Source organism: Typopeltis vanoorti, chromosome 13 (assembly GCF_054136105.1).
Source record: "Typopeltis vanoorti isolate ZY-2024b chromosome 13, IOZ_Tvanoo_1.0, whole genome shotgun sequence".
NCBI classification, from domain to species: Eukaryota; Metazoa; Arthropoda; class Arachnida; order Uropygi; family Thelyphonidae; genus Typopeltis; species Typopeltis vanoorti.
The window spans coordinates 40,004,222-40,027,140 of record NC_143561.1 but is presented as its reverse complement, the minus strand read 5'-3'; the positions used below and the strand labels follow the sequence as shown (position 1 = coordinate 40,027,140).

At 34.3% G+C, this 22,919-nt stretch overlaps 1 protein-coding gene across 3 annotated transcripts in view; it reads left to right on the top strand.

Moving 5' to 3' along the window:
* Positions 1–22,919, top strand: part of Elys (AT hook containing transcription factor 1 homolog) — a 509,801-nt gene that overhangs the window by 124,546 nt on the left and 362,336 nt on the right. For all 3 annotated transcript variants that reach the window (XM_090402410.1, XM_090402411.1, XM_090402409.1), the window contains exon 10: positions 14,971–15,112. In XM_090402410.1, the coding sequence (XP_090258536.1) occupies positions 14,971–15,112 (142 nt within the window). The remainder of the gene's footprint in view (positions 1–14,970; positions 15,113–22,919) is intronic.

Here is a 22,919-nt window from a genome sequence, read left to right as displayed (position 1 = left end):
CAGTAATATTTAGATGGTTTTAATTTTATTATTTTTTAATATTGTCATATTTCTATCTTCTGGTTTAATATATGCACAGTTTTCCATAAATTAAGGAACAAAGAGAAAAATTAGAATGACTTTGGTGGGAGGGGAAACACTTGAAAGCCAGGTGTTTTCCTAAAAAAGTGATGCTGAGCCTGGTTATTGTATACAAACAGGTGGTGCTGTCAGAAGTATATTCAAATGCACAAAGACATTTTTGTGATAGCAAAATTCTTGGATATGAGAGGACACAATTTAACTGATGAATTCAGGCAGCAAACCATTGTAAGACTAGAGGCCAGCCAAAGTCGAGCAGAGGTAATCAGATGGCTGCATGGTAGTTGTTTTGTGGTTTACAGACTGTGAAACCAATTCCCACAGTCACGAACAGCATCCTGGAAATACAGTGAAGGAAGGCTACAGCTACAATGGGAAATCGATATCTTCAATTATCTACTTGTTGAAATGAGTGCCAACCTGAATCAGCTGTGATCTGACGTCATGTCGGCCAGAGGAGGAACATTGCCATCTGGTTCCACTGTGCACAGAAGACTTCATAAAGGTAGTCTAGCATACAGAGCACATAGTCTGCATGCCACAGGAGAGAAGAAATTAGCCAGGCTTCACATCAACTGGTCCGATGATCAATAGGGGCTGGTATTGCTTACAGACAAGTCCAGGCTCTAAAACAATACCATGATGCTTTGATTTGGAGAGACAGAGACATGTTACCATCCCTCTAATATGGAGATAGTATGATGGTTTGGGGAGGCATCTTAGTGGGTGGAAGCACCAACCTGTATTTGCTTCCTAGTGGAACCGTGAATGCTGCAACCTATAGAAATGGGGTCATGGATGCCTATGTTCATTTGTGTGTGGTATGGTAGGGAAGACATTTATCCCACAAAATGGTCATCCTCATTGATCGAAGCTCATGGACCAGTATCTTCAAGAAGAGACTGTTGTGCATATATACTGACCAGCTAGGTCTCCCGACCTTAATCTTATTGAGAATGTCTGAATGTGTTGTAGACATGCTATTGCTCTCAACTTCTCTCCCCAAAACCTTGAGGAACTTAGGAGAACTTGGCAGGAATAATGGTTGTTATTATCACCTGAGCTCCTAGACACTATTTATGATGGTGAGCAACTGTACAGCTGTGAGGTGTGACCACATTCCTTAATGAGTAATTTTGACAATCTCATTTTAACCTCGTCTTGTTTTTGACCATTGTCTTCGTGTCCATTTGTTAATTAATTAAACTATTCATTTAATTTTTGTGGGCATTTCTTTCACATCTCATATCATATCATACTGTTTTTCACCGAATTGCATAAAAATTCATCATGCAGTTTTTGTGGGAAACTTGTGCCATAGTATTATAAATTATCTACACATAAACACAAATAAATATTATTTATTAAATATACTGCCAAATATTTCAGTTTGAAATTAACAACCTATCATCAGTGGCTTAAACAATGGTTTTTTTACAAGGTAGAATGCAAGCAATGATTTATTCAAAATAGTACGAGCCACGTGATGTTACCTCCCTAATAGCATTATTCTTTCACTGAAGAAAAGGTTAATCATAAAAGTGTAAAATAAATTGCATGAATAATTATATAATTTATATTATCATACAAAAACTTAATTTATAATAGCATACTAAACAGATCATTAGTATCCAGATGGTTTCTTAGGACCTTCTGTCTTTATGAATATCATTATTGGCCTTAATTTAAAATAAATAAAATAAAATAAAAATTTAATGTCTTATTTGGATCAAACGTTTCTGTATTTTTGACAAGGATAGGCAGTCATTTCGATTCAAGTTAGGGTGATGAAGTAAGACCTCAGCACTCTCTTTAAATAAGCGTTCGAATTTATACCAACATCTGTATGGAAGGCAAGTTTTACACCAGAGAATGTTGTGATCTGCCTCTATTCCATGTTGCACCAATCCATTTCTATTAACCTTTTCTTCAGTGAAAGCATACCACTATTAGTGATTTAACATCATGTGGCATGTACTATTTAATAAATCAATTGTTTGCATTCTACCTTGTAAAAAAAACTGTTGTTTTAAGCCATTGATGATAGTTTGTTAATTTCAAACTGAGATATTTGGCAGTATATTTAATAAATATTACTTTTCCCTGTGTTTATGTATAGATAATTTATAATTTTTGTGTTATTGTGATTTTTCTCCTTGTTCCTTAAATTATGGAAACCAGTATATATTTGTAATATATAGTGGTTGTTGCTGAAAAGTCATAAGCAAAAAAATTTTACATAGACCTTTTATGTTTATTATCAGGGATTACAGCTAAAACATTTGTATAATTGAGTTGAGAATTTATGTGGCTTGAAATATCCATGCTTATTTTGTCTGGAGAGTGCCACATATAGCTTATTATAAAAAAAAGTGTTTATTTTATTACTAGTTTTGTGCATCTTGTATGTAGACTACATCTTCAGATTGAATATTATATATGAATAGAAGAAGAAAAAAAGAAAGATAGTAACAGAGATTTCTAAATTAATAACTTTTATACATTGAAAAATATAAACGAGATGGTGAATATAATATCAAGATGTCAGACACGTGGCTGATTGTTTCAATACATTATGTATCTTCTCTCATAGCCTAATTCATTGACATGTAGGTCTTTGATTAATGCTGACCAAAGCTGGTTTATGATGAGACCTAGATTTTTATTACATTGGATTGAAATCATATCATTATGCTAACTTCTTTAAATCTGTAAGTAGTTGCTAAATTCTATATATGGCATTTTAGCAAATTGCCAAAATACTTGATCCTTTCCTTTGGTAATGTGAAATGATTATCATTTCACACTACTCATAATCCTGACTTGTGAGCACATATTATTATTATTATTGGCGACTCCAGGGAGTCCTTAGACTCATCGAGGGATGCCCTAAACATCATGTCCACACAACTATTCGACATTCTCACGGTATCTATCATACCTTGCTTGAACTCACTCACTGTCATAGCGCCCGCAACAGACTCTGGCAGCTTATTCCATTCATTTACCACTCTAAAAGTAAAGAACCCAGCTCTAACACCGTTGCTAACCACACTCTTGCCCAGCTTCCATAGACGTCCCCTAGTTCTCCCACCACCAGTCCTGATCTCAAAAATATCCTCTGAATTAACCCTTCAGCAATTTGAATGTCTCAATCATATCTCCCCTTTTCTGCCTATCAACCAATTTCTGCAACCCACAAATCTTCAACCTGTTCTCATAAGGTTCATTCCATAGACCTGCTATCATCTTGGTCACTCGCCTCTGCATCCTCTCCACCTCCCCATCAAGAAGAAACCTAGGTGACCAAATCTGGGCACAGTAGTCGAAGATAAGGTCTTATCAAGGCTCAGTACAGAGGAACAATAACTTGCTTGTCTCTGCTCGTCAAAGTATTTTTCAACAACCAAGTGAGTTGATGAGCTGATTAGTCACTTTTGCAATGTGCCCCCTAAACTTCATCTCCCTATCCACCAACACTCCCAAGTCCCTGGCCTCATCAATCTCCTGAGCTACAGTTCCACCAATGTGGTATACTGCTGCTAATCTTTTCACTCCAAAATGCATTACCTTACATTTTAGCACATTAAATTGACATTCATTCTCCTTAGCCCAGAACTCCAATCTATCCAAGTCATCCTTCAAGATTTTGACATCGTCTGCATTCACTATTGCCCTACCCAACTTTGCATCATCAGCAAACAAATGAACTGTTCCTCATAGATCATTCCCTATATCATTAATGAACAAATTAAACAGCAGTGGTCCAAGAACACTGCTGTTTAATGATCCAAAATCCAAAAGATTTTGGATCATTAAATGATCCAATTTTGGATTTTGGATCATTAAATGATCCAATTTTGGATTTTGGATCATTTAATGATCCAAAATCCAAAAGATGGCCTGTGATTAGTGGTGTACCCTGCGGCACACCACTAATCACAGGCCATCTTTTGGACTCTACTCCTGAATAAACTACTCTCTGATATCTCTCCATCAACCACCCGCCTATCCATCTTACCAACCCTATATCCATTCCCATATGTTGCAGTTTACGGTTTAGAATTCCATGTGGTATCTTGTCAGGCCTTAGCCAGGTCCAGCAGTATCACTGTAAACCCATTACCCTTATCCAGTTCAGCTGTCACTGTGTTATAAAACTTGAGCAAGTTACTGAGGCATGATCTACCCTTCACAAAGCCATGCTGTCCCCCAAGTATATCATATTTATCATAAATCAGGATTATCATTTTTTACATCTTCTGTATGGTTTTTTGAGGTGGATTTTTCTGGATCAACCCTTTTGTCCAACATAACAGATATCATGTGTATGTCAACCTCCCAGACAGTCAGATGAATATGAAAAACAAGACTTCAGAGGAATGGTGATTTCCCCTTATGGCAAGAAACCTGGTGTCTATTCTATCAGATCAACTGTTCTTGTGGTTTGTACTACATAGGACAAATAGGCATGTCAGGAAATTTTCTTGAGAAAATTTTTTTTTCTCAAGAGCATTCAAGGCATCAGCTGACATGATCAGATATCCTCAACAGTGCATCTTACAAGGGATGATTCTACTCAATTCTGATTTTCTTTAATTCACACAACATGCATGCAACTACCAGTAGTCTCCAACAGACCATGAACCAACAAACATTAGCATAGCAAATGCATGCTTTCCATTGTTATTCCTGTTTTTTCAAATATTTCATTATATACGCTACTTGTTATAACTTGTTTTTTAGTTTGTTCACGAGGGTGTTTGTTCTTGAGGGTGTGAAATACAAGCATCTTCATGAAACTAGCAGAGCGATCAGTAAAAATTATTCTATCCTATCTATTTCTTTCATGCAAAATAATACCAGCAAAAACTATTATTTTTACGGCTATTTTTGCCTACTTTCGTTTAGGAGTGACCCTTTTTTTTAAAGTCATTGGCTTTTTACTCAAGAATTCTTAGGGCATTACAGATGTGTTTTAGAGTTTTAATTCTGCAAATATATGCAGAATAATAGGAAGAAAATTTGCACATACCTTGTTTGGATGTTGTTATTTGGTTGTCTTCATTCTGCGATGTGCTTACTTCTGCTATTAGGCTGTTAAAAGGGAAGGGGGTTGAGGCAAAGTGGGAGAATTAATTTGAAAAAACTTGGGTTTTTTAAAAATAATATATACATATGTTGTTATTTTTAAGAGCGCTTTTTTTGAGGAAGGGGAAGGGTTTATGGGAAAAGGGGCCAGGGAGAAACTCTCCCAAACCAAACAACAACATCTAAACAAGGTATGTTCTTCCTCTATCATTCTACATATCAGGTAATAATCATATCATCTGCGTTATATCAGGTAACCCTCATATAACGCAGATGTTAAGTTCCATAGAAATGCCACGTTATATAAATCACGTTATGCGAGACTCAGATTGCATAGAAAAAGTAGGGTTATGTTCCCATATAATTTTTTTTAAAAATTATATAAACAATAGTGACATATCCAACAAAAATATATTTTTATTTACTTCAGGTAATTCGTGTAAGTTAAGAAAACATAAACTATGAAACAAATACATAGTATAAACTTATAAAAATTATGAATTGTACGTAAACTTCATTGCACATAATGAATAAGTGTTGTAGGCAAAATAAAATAAAGTGCATATTTTAATCATTATCACTGTCTTCAAAACTAAAAGAACATAAGTGTTCTATATTTACGTGTGGCCGGACGTCGTCATCACTTAAATCTCTTGGACATCATTTGTATAATTCTCATTGCATACTTCAGCTGGTTTAGTTATCAAGAAGTCAGTAATAAGACCTTGCTTACCCTATGCTGAAAATATTTATCATCATCATCATCATGCGTATCAAGGATTTAGGCCTAGCATGGCCTCCGGCCTTAGAAGTCATCGATGAATCATTTAAGTGGACGTCCTGGTTTTCTTTTTCCTAATGGCTTGTACTTTAAGGCTTGTTTTGGTAATCTTTCTGTTTTCATTCTTTGAATGTGTTCCATCCATTTATGTTTATATTTTTTAATTTTTTCTATTACTGGTTCTTGATTTAATTCTTTCATAATTTCTTCGTTTCTTTTGTGATCAAATAGGGTATACTTTGCAGTTTTTCTCATAAACTTCATTTCTCCTGTTGTTAATCTTTGTTTGTCTTTTTGTTTTATTGTCCAGATTTCGCTTCCATACATTAAGACTGGTAGGGCTAATGTATTGTATACTTTTAGTTTGGTTTAAATATAGAGTTAATTACACCTGTTATTTTTAAATATTTTGCAATTTTTACATTTATATCTTTTTCATTTTCATATGTGATCATACATCCTAGGTAGTTAAATGAATTCACCTGTTCTAAGATCTTGTTATCTATTACTATTTTAGTTCTTGCTGGATCTTGTCCTTTAAAGGCCATAGTTTTTGATTTTTCTGTTGATATTATCATACCATAATCTTTGGATATCTCATTTAGATCTAAAATAGCTTTCTGTGAGTTATCTTTAAAATTTGTAATTATTATTTGGTCGTCAGCAAAGAGGAGAGTGTTTAAATTTACTGTAGGAGAAAGTTTAATTCCTTGATGTAAATTTTTATTCCATTTTATTATTATTTCACTTAAGTAGATATTAAAAAGAGTTGCCGAGAGGGGACATCCCTGTCGGACCCCTTGGTTTATCTCTCTCGTATATGATAGCTCGTGATTTAATCTTTATTTGTATTTGATTATTTTCATATATACTTGTGATAGCTTTTAGGATATTATTTGGTATTTGTCTTTCCTTTAATATGTTAAATAATATGTTTCTCTTAACTTTGTCAAATGCTTATTCAAAGTCAATAAATGCTATATGTGTTTCTAAATTGTATTCTCTTCTTTTCTCTATTATCAATTTTAGGCAAAAGGCCGGGTCTATACATGATCGTCCTTTTCTAAATCCATTCTGTACTTCTAAAATAAAGTTTTCGGAATATTTCATTAGTTTGCTATTTAAGATTCTGCTATATATTTTGTAACAGGAATTTAGTATACTGATACCTCTATAGTTTTTAGGGTCATCTCTATTACCTTTTTTAAAAGATAGGAATCACAATTGCTTTTTTCCATTCTGTTGGGGGGGGGGATACCAGTTGAATAAATTTTATTTAAAAATAATAAGAGTCTTTCTTTGAGTGTTGTTCCGGCTTATTTATATAGTTCTGAACCTAGCTTATCTCTCCAGGTCATTTTCTGTTTCTTGTTTCTTTCAGGCTGATTTCTAATTCTTCTTTAGTTATTTTCTTTTCATTTTCATTAATTGTTTGCCAGTTGTCTTTTTTAAAATATTTGTCTGACCACAGTTCTGTGTAGTAATTTAGAAATTCTTCTAATTTCAATTCAGTGTTTAATTTTATGTTTTCTTTGGTATCTGCATTTAAGTGTTTCAAAATCTTATATACATTGGGTCTTATTTTATATAAATCCTGTTCTAAATTAGAAACAAATTTATTCCATGATTCTCTATGTCTAATTTTAAGATTTATCATCATCGTATCACTTTTCACTTCATTCTTTCTTTCCACTTATCATACTCATTTTCCAACCAGAATGTGTTTTCAAGTTAAAACAACATGTATGGAGCCTGTATGGCTCAGTTTATGTCAATGATACCCTTTGGTTGGAAAGACCAGGTTCGAATTCTATCAAGAATGCAAAGAACCTTTATCAGAACTTTTCAAGTAGCAAGACTTATACGTTGGTTAGACATAACTGGTAATTAGTTTACGGAATTAACAATGCATATAAAGTATATTAATTAAAGGTAACTTTAATGAATAACTTCTATATTTCGGCAATGTCACATTGCCATCTTCAGGAACATAAAGATATGGTATGTGCACTCAGGAACTAACACAAAGCAAATGAGGAAGAAAGCAAGAAACTAATATTGTTCCTAAAGTTCTAATGGTGCCCTCTTGCTGGCTAATTTGGTAGTCTTGGCAGTTGGGCTGAAGTTCTCATAATGAAAGTCTCCCAAATTTGTTGAGGTTAGGAACGTTTTTTAGAGCTGCTGAAGATTCTTTGAATAATCTTTTGTATTTAAACTTGCTGCGATGAATTATTTTTGTTTTCTTCCAACGAATTTTATGGTGGGTATCTAAGGCATGGTCTGCCAGCCCAGAGCGGCTGTACTGGTGAAACTGCCCCAAATTTGGGAGACTTTCATTATGAGAACTTCAGCCCAACTGCCAAGACTACCAAATTAGCCCGCAAGAGGGCACCATTAGAACTTTAGGAACAATATTAGTTTCTTGCTTTCTTCCTCATTTGCTTTGTGTTAGTTCCTGAGTGCACATACCATATCTTTATGTTCCTGAAGATGGCTATGTGACATTGCCGAAATATAGAAGTTATTCATTAAAGTTACCTTTAATTAATATACTTTATATGCGTTGTTAATTCCGTAAACTAATTACCAGTTAGAACTTTTCAAGTGAAGGAAATTATCTGGTCTCATGCAAAGATTGAAGTGTTTTCTTCCCAGAAAACACCAGCCAAAAGACCACATGCAATTTGAAGACAATGCAGATAGGATTAACTGACCCATTGTTAACAGCATCAGATTTGTAAGAAGCCACATTACTTGCCTGTAACATGCTATTTTAGCTTTACACAAAAAAAGGGAGATTGGATGAGAATAACATATAAAAGAAAATGAAATTAATTCTTTTTTGACATTTTGTTAGCAATACATGAAAAATAAATTTTCTTTATATATGTTATTAAATATAGTGCATGTGATATATTATAATCCTTTGAAGAATAATTTCATTTTATATTTAAGTGTATTGGTTTCATGGATATCAATATCATCAATTCTTGATATACACCCTCAAGGGATATAGCTGCTGACTTCAGCTTAAATATAGGTGTTTTTTTTTTTTTTTGTACTGATCACATACCTACTTTTAAAGATCTACAAACTTAAGTACATTTCTCATGATTTCTTGAACTTTCTTGTTTTAAAATAAATTGCATCCATTATGAAAGCTCCGATTCTGTCATCTGGAATTTGGCCATCTAACAAAGCCTTGTAAATTATGCATTATAACCACTGAAAAACTCATAACTCAATGTTTCAGCCTTTCTGGTCAGATATCATGTACTACAACTGGATTTCCACATTTCAAGTTTCTGATGGTTTGCAGGCTTAGCAATGCCTTTATTCAAGGCATTGCTAAGGTGTTGACTTACGCTTGGACTCGCCGAACGTTCTTCGGCATAAAACTCTTAGATTTCGATCTTTGAGTTTCTTATTCAGCTTTAAAATAATGGGGGATTTATTATCCCCTTAACTTAATTCACGTCGCCGGAAAAAAATAGCCTCTTGGCTCTTTATTGTAATGCTTTTATTCATCCTTCACCCCCCCTTTTTTTTTTTTTTTTTTTTTATTTATTTCTTCCTACATTGCTTTCTAATAAGATTTTTCAAGAACCTCCAGAACATTTTGTCATTTTAGTGTGTATGTTTTTTTTTTTTTTTTGGTCAGTTCACTCCACAAAAGGTTGTAAACATAGCAATTAGTTTACTCATTTTTTTTCTTATTTCTAATTTTTTAATTTTTTTTTAATAATTTTTTTACATAGTCCAGAAAGTCTGTTCCAAAGACTGAACATCGAACCAGTTCATGACTTCCAAATGTCATGATGCTTCATGACATTTGGAAGTCATTAATTAATATATGTAACATTAAAGACCTCTCCTATGCAAGCAATCAGAATGTACAACAATGTTGATACTGCATAACATGCCTAATGATACTTGTGATTAAATTATCATTCCAGTCTTTTCAATTCATAGATATAGTGACTATTTTGGAAAGTGTTTTTTTTTTTTCTACATTTTTTTTTAACTTATGTTAAACAATCTCTTGAAGATGCGGTTAGCCATATAGACAGTGAAACATGTCAAGGAATTACATCCAGTATAAATTAAAAAAATGTATACGAGTTAAAACTTGATTATTTATTATTCTAGCAAATCTGCTCAGGTCAAAGCTATTTAACTGAGAGGAGACCTCCACATAGCCTTCAAAGGAATGCAGAGAACTGACAAGGGCTTCTGATCTAATATCCAGTCCTCACCTTCTCATGGTGCACCATGTTAGGTATCTACCTGGATACTGAACAGACGAGGATGGGCTAGCAATTTGGGATTTAGCTGACCAAATTGTATTCTTATTGGCTTAAACCAAAATTTCAAATGATGGTACAACATGACAGAATTTCATGCAGGCTGGGGGGGCGTCGCCCAGTTTAACAAGGCCCCCGTTGTTTTCACCAGGGAACCAGGACAAACAGCAAAAAGTCAGCTATTGGAACAAATCCTAACACTTACCCCAACTCAACATCACCAGAGTTCAAGATCGGTACTATCAACATAAAAAGCCTGAATGGCAAAGAAATGGAGCTAGCTGAGGAATTGGATAAGTACCAGATCGACATTATAGGGGTGACTGAAACAAAAGAGACAAAAACTGGTGAGATCTTTCTGAGCAATAAATACAAAATGTTATATTCAGTCAATGACAATCGAGGAAAAGGAGTAGCCATAGCATTCAACACTAAATATGAGGCTAATCTTCTTGAATGGCAGGCAGTCTCAAGTAGAGGAATGTGGGCAAATATGAGAATGGGAAACTGGACAATGAGACTTATTTGTGCCTATGGTCCCAAAGAAGGTTCTACTAAGGTAGAAGTGGGGGGAATTTTTTGAGGCTTTAGAGAAAGCAACTGACATAATGAAAAGGGAAAAGTTGGTCCTTTTTGGGATCTAAATAGTAGAGCAGGAAATGATTGTCATTTCTATTTGCCATTATTATTAGCTTTGCTAACAATAATTGCAAATACCTGTTGGATTTCTGCTCAGGACATGGACTGGTTATTACTAACACAATGTTCCAACATAGAAATGTGCACAAATTCACATGGAGAGAAGAAGCTCGGAATGAGAAAAGTCTCATTGATTATGTTATTGTTGATAGTGATGTTTTCCCACTGGTACAGGACACAAGAGTGTATAGAGGATTTGAAATTGGAAGTGATTACCATTTAGTCTTGAGCAGAATAAAATTTAATTTCATAGTGAAAAGAAGAACATGTAAGAAAAAGAGAATAAAAGTTGAGCAACCCTCAGATTTGAACTGTAGACTAAAATACACAAATATTCAAGAAAAAATCAAAGAGTTTGAGAGCAGGAACCAAACCTTGGCGATTCAGTGGCAAGCCCTGAAGAAAACACTGATGAGGTTGTGTGTAAGGATATAAAAATCAGAATTCCATGGTGGACACAGGAAGTTAAAGAGGCAGTGAAGGAAAAGAAGAAAGCATATCAAAGGTTCCTGGCAAATAAGTCAGCTTGTGCTCTTAGAGAATACAGAGACAAATGTAAGAAAGCTAAACACTGTTTAAAACTGGCTAAACAAAAGTCATGGGAAGACTTTGCAAGAACAGAGAAAATAAATATCAAGAAGGTGGCAAGATATTCTGTAGGTGTTGAAGAAGCTCAGAAATGGAGGAAAGAGTGCTGTAAAAGGAATTAGAAATGATGAAGGTGACATGAAAACAGGAGAAAAAGATATCCTTGAAGTATGGAGTAATTACTTTGAAAAACTGCTAAATGAAACAAGCAGTGATGACAGTACAGTGTTAAAAAACACTGACCAGGCATGCAGTCAGGAATACATATCCATACTTGAAGTAGAAAAAGCCATCAAAAGCCTGAAATGTGTAAAGGCAGCAGGAATAGATGATATTCAACCAGGCTCAAGTATGGAGGTATAAAATTCTATAGTGGCTTCACTGCATAGTTCAGAAGGCCTGGACAGAGGGACGAATTCCAGATGATTGGAGTAGAGCTCTCATAGTACCCATATATAAAAAGGGAAATAAAACTGAATGTGAGAATTACAGAGGCATTTCATTACTGTGTGTTCCTGGCAAGATATATGCAAGTATACTTGAGAAACAGTTGAGAAGGATTGTGGAAGAGAAGCTTGGTGAAGAACAAGCTGGATTCAGGTCAAATAGAGGCTGTCAGGATCAGATTTTCACTTTACGACAGATTATTGAGAAATCATGGGAATATAACAAAGATCTTTATTTAAATTGTGTAGATCTGGTAAAGGCATATGACAAGGTGCCTAGAGAGAAGCTATTCAATACACTACAGCTATATGGTGTCAATGGGGCATTATATTAAGCTATTCAATACTTAGTCTTTATTTGAGTTGTAAGTCAGTAGTTAGAATTAAAGGAAGTACAGGAAGATGGTTTAATGTTAAATCTGGTGTGAGACAAGGATATACATTATCCCCTCTGTTATTCATTATCTATATGGATCACATTATGAAGGAAAGTGGTATTAAACATGATATCAGAATTGGAGATGTTAATGTCAGCTCTTTGCTTTATGCGGACGATGTTATACTTCTAAATAAATCCACTACAAGTTTGCAAGATTCCCTGATTAAATTGTTGTAATAGATATGGTATGAAAGTCAGCAATAAAAAGACATAGACAATGAAAATGGGTAGAATCGTTGAAAATGTCAACTGTATTGTGAACTGGGAACTTGTGGAACAAGTAAAACATTTCAGATACTTAGGCACAATTTTTACTGAAGATGGTAAATTAAATATGGAAATAGACAACAGAATCAACAAAGCTGGTATGGTGGGAAGTCAATTGAATAAATTCATATGTAGAAATTTGTCGGAATACTAAATTAGCTGTATACAAGACAGTGTTCAAACCAGTTTGCAAGATTCTCTGACTTAAGTGAATAACTGTTGTAATAGATATGGTATGAAGGTCAGCATTAAAAAGACAAACACAATGAAAATAGGCAGAAACATTGAAAATATTAACTGCATTGTGAATGGAGAACTTATAGAACAAGTAAAACATTTCTACTTAGGCACAATTTTTAGTGAAGAATGTAAGTTAAATATGGAAATGGACAACAGAATCAACAAAACTGGTATGGTAGGAAGTCAACTGTGAATAAATTTATATGGAATAAGAGAGAAATTAGCTGTATACAAGACAGTGTTTAAACCAATTTTAACTTATGGATCTGAGAGTTGGGTTAGAAGTAAAACGCTCGACTAAACACTAGAGACCGCAGATAAGATGAGAGTCGAGTCCTGAGAAAGATTAGGGACATGAACAGATGGCATCAATGGTAATATCATATTAAAAACGAAGATATTAAGAAAGAACTTGATATTGTTAGCATCCAGGAATGCATTAGCAGAGCTAATCTCAGGTAGTATGGTTACTTAAGCAGAATGGGAGAGGATAGATTAGCAAAACAAGTGTTCTCTGCCTGGTTGGCATGAAAAAGACCCAGAGGAAGACCAAGATATAGGGATTGATACAGTAAAAAATGCCTTAGAAGACAGAAATATAAGTCCTGATAATATTGGAATCTTGGCATTTAACAGACTGATTTGGAGGAAAATTGTAGATAGGAAGTTAGTAAAGATGTACATTTTTCATGTAGTACTATCATATCCTGTACACCCCTTGAGGATATATATCAGGAATTTGATGATGATGATCTGCTCAGTGAATTGCATACAAATTTATCAGCCACTTCTGGTCTCCAATAAATGGGCAGTGATCTCATTCAGGGCAGTGAAGTCCATCTTCTATCTAAGGACAGTCGCAAACGTCTATATCCATGGTAGGATTAGAACACCTATTGTCTGTACGTTATAACCACTCAGACAACCAGGCTAGCAAATTCTGTGTTCTTAACAAAGTTGTCCATAAACATATGTTTAGCTACTTTTATTCATAGCTCACCTTTCTGAATTTTTTCCTCTATATTCACTGAGAGTACCTGCTGACTCAATTGCTAGAAACTTTCAATATGATTTTTTTTTTTTTTTCACTTATCTATCTGACTTTCTGACTGCTCTTTCACCCCTTGCAAACAGCTTCATCACATTCCTGACTGAATCAATCTGTATTTTTTTTTCCCCATTTTGTCATTGGGATTCCAGTGTTTAGTCCTTGTGTTCAAATGCTTTCAATTTTTTTCTGCAGTTATATTTGTATATTTGAGTCTAGAGTTTACTTCTGAACTATTCATCTTTGATTTCTTTTTAAGCTTTGTAGATATTTTCATTTCAATGTTGTAATATTCATTTTTATCATACTTAAATGGTGATCACTTCCTGTTTAAAATCCTCTGTATAATCTTATATCCTAAACTAGTCTGAAAATATAACTATCAACAGCAACAGATATAAGACTATGGCATTAACGATAGCTTTCTTTGCATGTGAATTTATTAATATTTTTATGTTGGAAGGCAGTGTTGGTATTGAATATTCCGAAGAGAAATCCAACAACTACTTAATACTTGAATGAATTGCAATAGCTTCTCTTAGAGGAGAATGTGAGCACATTCACTTCAGTGACCATCATAAAATTTCGATTTTAAGTTGTGCAACATTCTGTTTATTTCCTAAATTGAACACTCACCTCATTGGTATCCATTTAGAAAATAACATATAAGTCAAAGCAGAAAAAAAAAGAAGTTTGCCACTGTTCATTTCCAGCTTACACATAAGTATGTAGACTGCCAACTCTTTCATTCTTAAAAGTGGAATTTTATCATGCTAAGTGTATTTTGATGCATTGACGTATGGGTGTATAATTATTTGTGTTATATTTGAAATCTACAAGCATTTAAAAAAAAACAAAAAAAACATTTACCTTCCTTCCATCTAACAGTATTCTGCCAGTGTGCAGAATGCATATTATTCTTATCCTCTCATAAGTAGGGTTTTAATTCCAAATAAAGCAAATAATAATTCCTTTTATTTCTTTAGAATGGAGTAATTATCATGACCTTAGCATCTGTGTTCTTGCTTGGGAAGCCTGGCAAGGTCCAAATGATATCGCATCTTCTTCATATGTTGCCCTTTTTGATATCAACCAGTGGTACAAAGTTCAGATGCCCAGTGCAGTTGGGTGAGTACAAAATTAAGAAATTGAGATGTTATTTTTATTTAGAAGTTAATTGAAGTTTAAATGGTTGAAAAAAAAAAATCTCCAACTTTATAAACACTTCAAAGATTGCCTAATTTTTCACCCATCAACTGTACAAAAATATGAGTGGCAAATGTCATGTGTGATATTGAATCTACCGTCGTTTGGGTTCTTATGTACAGATTGAAACAGATTTTTGATTTTCAATATTTCCATATTTTTATGAAAATTTTCATAATTTTACCTCTTTTAGCAAAAGATCAATTGTAGTGTAGATTCTAGATAAAAATTTCATTATATTCTGCTTACCAAGTATGAAATTATTAATAAATATCAGTTTCAAATAATTTTGATAAATTTTGTCAATAACAATTTATCAAAATTGAACTGCAGATCCTGTATATTTTCATCATCATTGATTTGATGTATCCTCACAGAATGTTCATGATAAAAGTAACATACCAAAGGATTAAGTTTGCGTTATTATTGACTTCCTATAAAACGTTTTCTTCCTAATTAATCTTATTTATCAGATCTCTTACATTGCTATAATCTTCATTTTCATCTTCTAAGGTACTAATGCAGAGATCCATCTTCTCCAGTTACTGTTTTTTGTTTTTTGCAGCCCAGTTTGCTTCTCTCTAGTTCTTCCAACTTACCATCTTTCTTTTGTTTTTGTTTTTTCTGTCATTCTTTGCCAAGTTAGTTTAGACTTTCTTCTTTTCCATTTTCCTTCTAGAATCCCATTCCAGCCCCCTTCTAATTTCCCTTCTGTCTTTTCTCAGTATGTGATCAATCCATTTTCACCTCTCTCTCTTTATTTCACTGGCAGTACTTTTTTTGTTTTGTCTATTTACATCATTTGTTATATTATTATTATTATCGTCTGAGACTTCCAGATAATAATAATAAGGCAAGGACTCATTGAGGGAGGCTATAAATCACCCAAACCACTACCTCCTTTCCCTTAAATTCATTCACACTAGATGCACTCACTATCCCTAAAGGCAAACTACTCTTTTTTCGCTGTGAGAGAAAAACCTAGCACTTACCCCTTTCTTGATTGTGAACAAACTTAACTTTCATGGATTGTCCCCATGTTCTCTCCCCACCATCCATATAATGAAAAATTTCATCAGTGATATCCTGTAACACCCATTCAAAAGTTTATAGACCTCAATCATATCACCCCTCTTTCTCCTTTTAACCAGAGTCTGTAATCCACATACTCGCAATCTGTCCTCATAATCTAAATCCCATAATCCTGATACAATTTTTGTAACTCTTCTTTGCACCCTTTTCACAGCTTCTTTATCTATCCTCTTGGAATCTGGGAGACCAAATCTGCACACGATAATCCAGGTGTGGTCTTATCAAAGCCTTATAAAGAAGAAAATGCCTTCCTTATCCTTAGATGTCAAGGTTTGCTTCAACATCTCAGTTATCCTCTGAGTTGTATTTGCAACTTTTGCTATGTAACTTCAAATTCCTATCCACCAATATGCCCAAGATCCCATTGTCGCCTTAGTTTCTTGTAGCGTAATCCTGCTAATATAATATGCTGCTGGAAATCTCATCATGCCAAAGTGCATAACTTTACACTTACTAACATTAAACTGATAACAATTTTCGTTTGCCCAAATTTCCAGCCTATTCAAATCATTTTGTATGTGCTAAGTATCACTAGCATCCCTGGATTACCCTGCCTATCTTCTCATCATTGGTAAACAATTGCACGTCTGATGTCAGACTCTGCCTGATGTCATTATGTATAGAGTGAACAATAATGGTCCAACAATAATGACTGTACCCTGAGATAACCCACTGGTCACCTTAAATCTGCAGATTCATATCCACTGTATACCACTTTTTTATATCTGTCTGTCAACCATCCCCTGATCCAAGTTAAGAGTTTATATTCCAGTCCCATATTTTCCACTTTTATGCAACAGCCTTTCATGTGGTATCCTATCAAATACCTTAGAAAAATCCAACATTATCAGAGTATATCCATTCCCTTTATCCAACTCGGCAATAACATTGTTATAAAATATGAAACAATTGCTGAACATAACTTTCCTTTAGTAAACCCATGCTGCTCCTTGCAGAGTATAGCTTGTTTGTCTACCCATTTCTGTATGTGACTTCTCTAAAATTGTCACTACCACACCAGAGATACTGATAGGTCGGTAGTTAAACACATCAGTTTTTGCACCACCCTTGTACAATTGACTTATCATACATTCCTTCCATTCCTGTGGTATCATTCCTGAGCTGAGACTCAAGTTATACAAACATGTGAAAGGCCTAGCCAATTCAGCTGAACATTCCCTTAGCAAACGGGCTGATATTCTATCTTCAATTGATATTCAATTTCATTTTCATGAACCTCTAACTCTTCATCCAATGCAGCAGTAACACTGTACACCATGTTACATATACTTGGTTGATATATCTTAGCAAAGTGGGCACTCATTAACTGAACAATCTCATTAGCTTCTGACACTATAGTACCATCTGTGTTTAATAAAGTTATTCTTTCACATTCGTTCTTTCTTTTGCTTGTGGCATATGTGATAAAAATTCTTTTGGATTGCCTTTAGCTTGTATGGTCGATTTCTTTTCTTAGTAACTTTCTGCACAATACTTTTTTGGCCTGAGCTTTATATATTTCGTAACTCCTCTCACTCTTATTCTCACAATATTTTTTCCACATCATTATCTTGTGGTTCTCTTGCTTAATGTGGTTGTACATCCTTATTATGGCAAGTAATATTTTCAAAATACTCTGAAAATCAAATATTTCACTAAAATTGTCCCTAAATAGGTGAAATGTTTACTTGTTATATAGGTTCCATTGAGAATGCAGTTATTTTCTCTTCAAGCAAAAAATCTTCACATGGCTATTAACCACACCTTTATTCAACTTCCAGGGATGATCCCTTGTTCTGACCCCTCTAGTCAAGTGCAGAAACATTTTTCCTACATCAATCCTATATATATCAATAATTGAAGTAGAAAAAGTCATCAAAAACCTGAAATCTGGCAAGGTAGCTGATGTAGATAATATTTAAACCAAAAATGCTGAAACATGGTGTAAAAAAAATGTAACCATGCTGCATAATTCAGAAAGCTTGATTACCTTGATGGACCTGTTGTTTCATTCTGGGTGTCTCCATGAATGCAGATTGCAAAGTTTCCAGCAATGGCGATCTTGGGCCATTCTTCTCCATTTGTTTCCTACCAGTGTCTTTCCATTCAGTTGGAGGTCTACTGGGTTTTCTTTTGGTTGATCTTGGATACCAGTTTGTGACATGCTAGGTCCACCTATTATCATTGAGTCTTGCAATATAACCTGCCCACTGTGCCTTGTTATCATATGTGATTTTCACTACTTTTTTTACTGATGTGGTCTCTTTTACTTATCCCTAAGATTCTTCTTTCCGTGGCATGCTTGATGGTTTGTAAACTAAGTTCTTTTTGTGTGGAGCTCCAAGTTTACTAAATAAAAAAAAAAAAGAGAGAGAAGAGAAGAACTTGAAAGATAAACCAAACTCACAACTTGAATATAAAATTATTTGCAAAGTATTAAGAAAGAAGATCCCAGAGGACTATCAAATAGTCCTCTGGGTATGTCTTCAAAAATATCGTTGCTCATGTTTATTGTTTGTCCAAGGTATGCATAGGATTTTACACTTTCTATGGTGAAATTATTTAGTTGGATTATGTGGATTTGGCAGTATTTGTTTCTCATCCATTTGGTTTTGTCAGGGTGAATTTTTAATCCTATTTTATTATAGACACTCGATGAAGCATTGTTTCAAGTTGTGGAGGGTCTTGAGCTATGAGAATTATGTTGTCTGCAAACATTAATATTTGGAGCAGCTCTCTCCATCGATGTTTATGCCACCTTTTAAGTCTGTTTTCCTTAAAGTGCTTTCCAGAGTACACATAAAAAGGTTTGGTGATATGACATCTCCCTATTGCACACCTTGGTTTATGATGATAGTTATTGAGTTGTCAAATAAGGTTATTTGGTAGAGCTACTAGTGTTAATTTCTTTAATTAAATTGATGAAGACTGGATCGGTGTGCCCTGTTCTAGAAGTGCATGTAAAACCGTGTTATGTTCTATAGCAATGAAGGTTTTTTTAAGTTGATAAATAGAAAGCAAAGAAGGATCTGGTATTCTTTGCATCTTTCACTAAGTTGGGTGACTACTTGTATGCGATCTATTGTAGAATAATCTTTTTTTTTGAATCCTGCTTGTTCTTTACTATTATTTTCTTGAAGGGTTGTTTTGATACTGTTTGATATAATTTTTGTCATTAACTTATATATGTATGTGATAGCAAACATATAGGACGGTAATTCTTGATATCTTTTATTTTGTTTTTATGAGTGCATATTCTATTTCGTCTGGGAGCACTTCTGGTACATATATATATTAAGTTTTGGTTCAGGTAAAGGATCTTTTTGCATCTTCTACGATGATACAAAAAGATCATCGTAGAAGTCTTGTACTATCCTTTCCGTTTTTATTCTGTTTGTGTGTCTTCTTCCATCTTAATCTAGTAGTGTGCTGTTGGGATTGGCCTTTTCATAGTTAATTCTCTTTTTCTTTTTATACTCTTTTTAGATTCAGCGGTGTTTCTCGATCTTTTTTTCCCTGTAGGTTTGATAGTTCTCTGGGATCTTCTTTCTTAATACTTTACAAATAATTTTATATTCAAGTTGTCAGTTTGGTTTATCTTTCAAGTTCTTCTCTTCTCTTTTTTTAGTAAATTCAAAGTTTGTATGGAGAATCTTTCTTTTCTGAGGTGTTCTTGATTGACTTTAGAATTTTTCATGTTCTTGGATATATTTTCCAGGAGTGTGACATATTTGTCACACTCCTGGAAAATCTATTTGATCAACAGATTGCTTAAACAAATCAGGATCTAAATATTTTGTCACATGCATAGTTTGGGTCATATTTGCATGGTTTGAGATGGCTTGTATTTTTTCTTCCTTCTTTTGGTCAATTTGTGAGGTGCTTAAAGGCCTGTATACAAGATAGTATTCAAACCAGTTTTAACTTATGGATCTGAGAGCTGGGTCAGAAGTAAAACACTTGACCAAAGACTAGAGACTGCAGATATTAGAGGCGTGAACAGATGGCATCAATGGCAATATCATATTAAAAACGAGGATATTAGGAAAGAACTTGACATTGTCGGCATCCGGGAATGCATTAGCAGAGCTAATCTCAGGTGGTATGGTCACTTAAACAGAATAGGTGAGGAAAGATTAGCAAAACAAGCGTTCTCTGCCAGGTCAGCGGGAAAACGACCCAGAGGAAAAACCAAGATATAGGTGGATTGATATGGCACAATGTGCTTTAGACCAGTGCTTCCCAAACTTCTGGATGTCAGGGCCCCCCTTTGCAAAAATTAAAATATTTCACGGTCCCCCTCGAAAAAAAATCGTAATAGAGAGATATATTATTATAATATTTATTGTATTTATATTCAATACAAAACATTCACAGTGAATATTGCAAAAATCAAATGCATATATTACATTTTTTGCCTCGTACTGTTTGGTTCTGAAGACGATGCGGGCTGTTCTGGTAAAATATGAAATACTGTCCTTTTTTTATTTTGAGTCTGTTTCTGCTTCTTCTGATTATTTGCAGGAACTTTTTTATATTTTTTATCAGCCACTTATCCATCTCAGGGTTAAATTTTTTAATGTAGAATAGATCAAATAGTATCACCACTTACTGATACTGGCACACCACAGACTGATAACATGAAATTAGTGAATATTACCTGAATAAGGGAGTCCCCGGACCAGGGGCATTTTTCTCTTTTGTGACTTCCCAAAAGGAACTGACAAAAGAAAAAAATTTAGCACCCTTTACGGTAATTAAGCCTAACGCGAAACACACAGCAAAGGCAGGTTATTAAAACGTGCATGTGATTGGTGCAGTATTAACAAAAGATCATGCAACCGAAAGATAAGAGCATAGCTGACAATTGAGTTGAAATGCTAACTCTCTTCAACTGAATTCCATATGTGAAACTGCCATAACATTCATTATATATATATATATTACTTAGTTTTAACACTTTTACGAATTTTAACATGTTTGGTTGAATTTTATTGCTGCCTTGGGAAATCGAACTCACACACATCTAATTAATAACAATAGTTTTTAGTTAGATACTGTGTTTGCCCATGCAACATATAGTTTTGTTTCAGTCTATACAGCATAGTTTCTGTATGAGAGGACATGTGATTCATTAATTAGCGTGTTTTTATCCCAGTTGTCTCTAATTGCACTATTTGTTGAGAAATATATTACACAGACTCCTCATACCTTATTCACTGGCATAATAAAAGTACTTGTTTTTATTGCCTCCGCAGTATAGTGGCTGTTAGGGAGGGCATGCTGTTTACCACTGCAAGTGAGTTACTATCTCCCCCACATGAACTTGTTTAAGCTTTTTTTCATGTGTGAAGTATATGCGAAATTTTTATTGGTCGGATGACAGTGATAATATAAAACAAGTTTTGATATGTATATAAAGTGAATATCAACAGTCCCCGATTACGAACTCGTGATGAAAGGGACAGGAAGATTTGGAGCTTCCCTGGAGAGCATTCGAAGTAAATACAATTAACCACTGCTTTGAAATGAAACATATGAATAAGCAATATTTAATAATATTCATTAAGTGCCGAAATACGCAGAAAGCAAAGTCTGTGAACCTACACCAATGTGTGAATTTTTCCATTAAAATATAAAAAATAACAAAAAAGAATTAATAAATAATAAAAGTTAAATACGTTTCTTTTAAAATAAAAAAAATCTACTTAGTCTTAAAACATTTTAAATTTGTTTTCATTATTTCACAGCCCCCCCCCCCCTCAACAAAACCTACGGCCCTCAAGGGGGCAGCGGCCCACAGTTTGGGAAGCGCTGCTTTAGACGATAGAAATATTATCATCGTCATCATCAAATTCCTGTCATGCACCCTCAAGAAGTGTACAGGATTTGATAGTACTACATGAAAAAAAATTACATCATTACTAACTTCTTATCTACAATTTTCTTCCAAATCAGTCTGTTACTTGTCAAGACTCCAATATTATCAGATCTTATATTTTTATCGTCTAAGGCACTTTGTACCATATCAATCCACCTATATCTTGGTCTTCCTCTGGGTTGTTTTGCTGCCAACCTGGCAGAGAACACTTGTTTTGCTAATCTTTCTTCGCCCATTCTGTTTAGGTGACCATACCACCTGAGATTAGCTCTGCTAACGCATTCCTGGATGCTGACAATGTCAAGTTCTTTCCTAATATCCTCATTTTTAATATGATATTGCCATTGATGCCATCTGTTCACACCTGTAATCTTTCTCAGGACTTGCATATCTGCGGTCTCTAGTCTTTGGTCAAGTGTTTTACTTCTGACCCAGCTCTCACATCCATAAGTTAAAACTGGTTTGAACACTGTCTTGTATACAGCTAATTTAGTGTTCCGACTAATTTCTCTCTTATTCCATATGAATTTATTTAATTGACTTCCCACCATACCAGCTTTGCTGATTCTGTTGTCTATTTCTATATTTAATTTACCATCTTCAGTAAAAATCGTGCCTAAGTAGCTGAAATGTTTTACTTGTTCCACAGGTTCTCCATTCACAACACAGTTGACATTTTCAACGATTCTGCCTATTTTCATTGTCTTTGTCTTTTTATTGCTGACCTTCATACCGTATCTATTACAACAGCTATTC